Raw genomic sequence first — 5,302 nt, 5'->3', positions numbered from 1 at the left:
ATAACGCGTTCCCTTGAAAATCCGACATATAACTGGCCATGAGAAAATACCGTTTGATGCAAACGTTTGCTGTTGAGACTTATTAATTGTTGTTGAATATGCAAATCGAAGTGGTATAATACGAAGAACTTCTTCATTTATTTCAAGACCGTCAGAATTTTTAGGAGATAGAATTACTCTGAATTCAAATGGATAGTTCTGAACCTCCTCTTCACCACTGCAGAATTTTTAGGAGATAAAATTACTCGTTTTTCTATTTCTTCAGGTGTGCAGTTGTTGAAAATTTCTGGGTACAAATTGAAGCGCAAACGATCGAAATAATAAATGGATTTATTAATGAAAGTTTAATTGCATTTATTTCCACCACTCAACACTCATTGCAATCATATTTTAACTAAACTAAACTATACACAAACAAATATATTCATATATGTGTTGAGTTGTAGCTGTAATTCAAAGGGGCTAGCATTGTCATATTCAGTATGAGGCTAGATCTCCCTGAGAACTACGTTAATGTTATGCATATCTGTGGAGTACTCAGCCATTTGTGAGTTAATTTTATCCTCATGTGGTAATGAAAAGTGAAATTAACAGCCAATATTTGCTGTGTGTATGTATGAAGTTTTCTGTGGCTTTATGTATCTACTCTCTCTCTTACTCTTTAATTTCTTTTGTCCCACTTCTCTCCCGCTTTTGATTAAACAATGTGTATATATATATTGATATATCTTTTCTTGCGACATGATAAACATTTAAAAACACAAAACCAACGCTGTCATCTCTCACTGTCTCTCTCTTTCTCCCTCACTCTCTCTTACTTCCTTTCTCTCGCTTTGCCACTTCTTTGAAGCGTGAGGCATACAACAGGTATGTACAAAAAGTTAGCATATTATTATTGATTACCTTTCACATAGCTTTTTTAAATGACCCTGTCACTTTAATCAGATTCCTTATACATATAAACTCACCTTCTGTCTTTTTCTCTCTCTCTCTCTCTCTCTATATATATATATATATATATATAAAGAGAGAGAGAGAGACAGACAGAGTGAGTGAGTGGGGTAAATATATAGTTTACCATTAGGAAAGTGAGAAATAAAAGAGATAGAGAAACAGAGAGGCGCTTGATGCTGCCCTCACAGATTTTGAACCTTCAAAACTAATTGGAAATGTTCAAACTTGCTACATTGATGAACTTTTTCACACCGAATCCCAGTTTGTGACTAATTTATTCCACAAAAATTTTATAAATTTTTTACAGATTTTGCAATTTGATTATTTTTATCAAATCAGAAAACAGGAATTGTATGTGATAGCTGTGATAGCAAACGCTGGAAGACAAAGTTTAAAACAGAATGAAAGCAATGCATAAGAAATAATATATATATATACATATATAACTAGAGAAAGAGAGAGAGAGAGAGGGGAGGGACATGGTGAAGAGAATGAGAATACATTTTTATGATGCCTTTAAGAAACAAACAATTTACACATTACAAGTTAAGAGTCTGCAAGTTTGTAAATATAAACATTTGTATACAGCGTGTTCAGGCTTAATTTCACAATATTTTAAGTCTCTACCTTTCAGAAAAACACTTTATGTATTGGCGAACAGTCAATATTGTGGGAGTGCATAAAGATTAAAGATGTAGTTGAAAATAGCTAACATAGAGAGGAGTGGAAACCATCTGAATGTTGGAAGAGAGTTACCTGTATCATGATGATTTACACTGGGTATGAAAACTGCTGACATTATGATTGCTGCTAAATACTGAATAGGATAAACAATGTAAGACATGACATTGACAGCAGCAACAGACTACAAAGCCATGACCAGAAGGAAGGTCTACAGAAGTCTCATATTTCAGGCTAGAGTTGTACTTCCAGATCTGGAATCCAGGATCGAATTGCTTCATACAGATATGAAGGGGTATCAAAAAGTTCCCATTCTATTTGTATTGTCACTTTTGGAATCTAGCCTGGAAGTCCTTTTCTGTGAGTTGAGGATCTTCTGCTATTTGCTCTTGACAATGCTCTTAAAACAATATCCTTTCATATTTGCACTTCCAAGCCTCTTTCCTTTCAGAATCACTGAATGCAAGTCAGTCATTATCCGTCTGCACACACATCTCACACATCAATTTCTTCAAACCAGAACACTTCATATTTTTGGTCCTCTTTGTACTCTACTTTTTCATTGCTAAAGAGTGTCCTGCTTCCTGGCTTCTCTTCTAGCTACCAACTGCTCCCGTTCTTCCGAGACTGCCTCTCTGCTTCTACTGCTCAGTATACTTCCCTGTTCCACCACCATGTCATCCCTCAAATGGGTGACATCTTGCACCAGCCACAGATTTCTTTTGCAGCTTTACATGGGTTGTCTCATCAGAGCTTCCAATTGTCCTATCTCTCTCTCTTTTCATCAAAGGCTTTAATTAGTACATTTCTAAATTTCCAACCATCTGAAGCATCCATGAGCTTCCAGGAGTTTCTTTTACAGATTGGTTCAAATCTCCGACTTTCTCATTGTCCGTCTCAAGCCAATAACTGCTAACCTATGTAGTGAAGTCCATTCTTTACCAAAGAACAACTTTGCAATCGCAAGTATCCGCCTATTCTGCTTTCTGTGTGTCACTAGACCCATAAGTGATCAAATGGCTGGTAGGTTTTCCCAGGTTCTGAAGTTAGTATTAACTAAGACAGGGTGGGGTTGAGAGTGATCAGAATCTCCTCCAAACAGTTTTTTCCTCAATTTTAGGAAAATCATCAATCTGGTCACTCGAAATTGTATCTCTGCAAAGTTTCATTCAAAGAAACTATTTTCAGACACTAACAAGGAATCAGTCTGTTGTGGGGCAACAGACTGATTATAAGCAATAAATTCAAAGAAATTTGTGGATGCAGTATCTAATAAAGAACAACGTGTAGGGTTGTCAAGAGGACAAGTTTTGGTATAGAGGTCCTTCCACCATGGAAAGGGAATGCATGAATGGTCAAAGAAGAAGCAGATCAAAACTGCAAAAACAAAACAAAAAAATCTAAACTCTTTGGAAATACTTTAGTCATAATATCCATTGCATAACACACAGGAAAATTAAATATAGCAAATAAGAAATGAGAAACTACCCATTTCATTGCTCCTTAGCATGAATATGTTTGTGTTTTGTTAACTTACTATTTTGAGTGAAGGATTTACCACAAATATCCCAGTGATATGGCTTTTCTCCTGTATGAATACGTTTATGAGTAGTTAGGGTATTATTACGAGAGAAAGATTCACCGCAGATATTACAATGATATGGTTTCTCTCCTGTATGAATACATTTATGTGCAGTTAAGCTACTATTATAAGCGAATGATTCACTGCAGATGTTACAATGATATGGTTTCTCTCCTGTATGAATACGGCTGTGTTTAGTTAAGTCACAGCTTCGAGAGAATGATTTACCACAAACCTCACAGTTATATGGCTTCTCTCCTGTATGAGTATGTTTATGCGTAGTTAGGGTACTATTATGAGAGAAAGATTCACCACAGATATTACAATGATATGGTTTCTCTCCTGTATGAATACGGCTGTGTTTAGTTAAGTCATAGCTTCGAGAGAATGATTTACCACAAAAATCACAGTCATATGGCTTCTCGCCTGTATGAGTATGTTTATGCGTAGTTACGGTACTACTATGAGAGAAAGATTCACCACAGATATTACAATGATATGGTTTCTCTCCCGTATGAATACGACTGTGTGATGTCAAAGCACTACTATGAGAGAATGATTTACCACAAATATTACAATGATATGGTGTCTCCCCTGTATGAATACGTCTGTGTACATTTACGGAACTATTACTAGTAAATGATTTACCACAAATATTACAATGATATGGCTTCTCTCCTGTATGAGTACGTTTATGTGAAGTTAAGTGAATACTTTGAGAGAATGATTTACCACAGACATCACAATTATATGGTCTCTCTCCTGTATGAATACGTTTGTGTGCTACTAAGGCAGTACTGCCAGAGAATGGCTTACCACAAATATCACAATGATATGGTTTCTCTCCTGTATGAATACGCTTGTGCCTAGTTAAGACACTATTATCAGAGAATGATTTACCACAGATATCACATTGATATGGCTTCTCTCCTGCATGAATACGTTTGTGCCCCGTAAGGTAACTACTTCGAGTGAACGATTTACCACAGATATCACAACGATATGGTTTCTCTCCCGTATGAATACGTCTGTGTAACGTTAAGGCACTATTATTAGAGCATGGTTTACCACAGATATCACAATTATATGGTTTCTCTCCTGCATGAGTATGTTTGTGTGTAGATAACTTGCTATTGCAAGAGAATGTTTTACCACAAATGTCACAATATGTTTGAGTATGAGTGTGTGATGTTAAGGATCTTTTACTAGAGAATTGTTTACTGCAAATATCACAGTGATATGGCTTCTCTCCTGTATGAATACGAATGTGTTTTGTTAAGGCATAACTTTCAGAGAATGATTTACCACAGATATCACAATTAAATGGTTTCTCTCCTGTGTGAATTCGTATGTGTGTAGATAAGTGAATACGTTGAGAAAATGATTTACCACAAATATCACAATTAAATGGTTTCTCTCCTGCATGAATACGTTTGTGTTCAGTTAAGTGATGTATTTGAGAGAACGATTTACCACAGATATCACAATTATATGGTTTCTCTCCTGTATGAATACGTTTGTGCACAGTAACCTGACCTCTTCGAGAGAATGATTTACCACAGATATCACAATGATAGGGTCTCTCCCCTGTATGAATACGTTTGTGCATAGATAAGGTACTACTGCAAGAGAATGATTTACCACAGACATCACAACGATAGGGTTTCTCTCCTGTATGAATACGTTTGTGCTTAAGTAGGTCACTTTTTTGAAGGAAGAACTTTGTACAGATATCACAATCATATGATATCATCTCTTTTTCCATAGGTTCAGGGGAAATCAATTGTATACGTTTCTCACTGTTTTCCATTATTTTTCCTTCCAAATCCCAGTTTATATATTTTTCTTGCTTTTGTTTTTATACTTTATTCCTTACATGCACTTCTACTGTTGTACTTATGTCCAGTGTTACCTTTGTTTAGCAAATTTAATCAACACACAAGCTACTCTTCTTGACACTCCAGTTGGTGATGTTCAGAAATTTTGCTTATAATATTATTCCAGAGGAAATGTTTCACATGAATTCTGCCAAAGATTTGTAGAAACAATCTGGTACATCTGTTTCATATAATATTTTCTTTTAGT

The 5,302-nt window shown here is 35.6% G+C and overlaps 1 protein-coding gene across 1 annotated transcript; it reads right to left on the bottom strand.

Annotated features, from left to right (window-relative positions):
* Nucleotides 1-1,210: 1,210 nt before the first annotated feature.
* On the bottom strand, nt 1,211-5,296 carry LOC128251068 (zinc finger protein 836-like). Its single transcript, XM_052977403.1, has one exon. It carries the CDS (start codon nt 5,025-5,027, stop codon nt 3,129-3,131), a length of 1,899 nt encoding a protein of 632 aa, XP_052833363.1. The 5' UTR covers nt 5,028-5,296; the 3' UTR covers nt 1,211-3,128.
* Between the last annotated feature and the right edge of the window lie 6 nt (nt 5,297-5,302).

Source organism: Octopus bimaculoides, chromosome 28, assembly GCF_001194135.2.
Source record: "Octopus bimaculoides isolate UCB-OBI-ISO-001 chromosome 28, ASM119413v2, whole genome shotgun sequence".
Taxonomy (NCBI): Eukaryota; Metazoa; Mollusca; class Cephalopoda; order Octopoda; family Octopodidae; genus Octopus; species Octopus bimaculoides.
The sequence above is the reverse complement of the archived record's forward strand: the minus strand, read 5'-3'. Positions and strand labels throughout refer to the sequence as shown.

Coding starts and splice junctions, on each gene's coding strand:
- LOC128251068 (XM_052977403.1), bottom strand. CDS start 5,027: ATGGAAAACAGTGAGAAACGTATACAATTGATTTCCCCTGAACCTATG.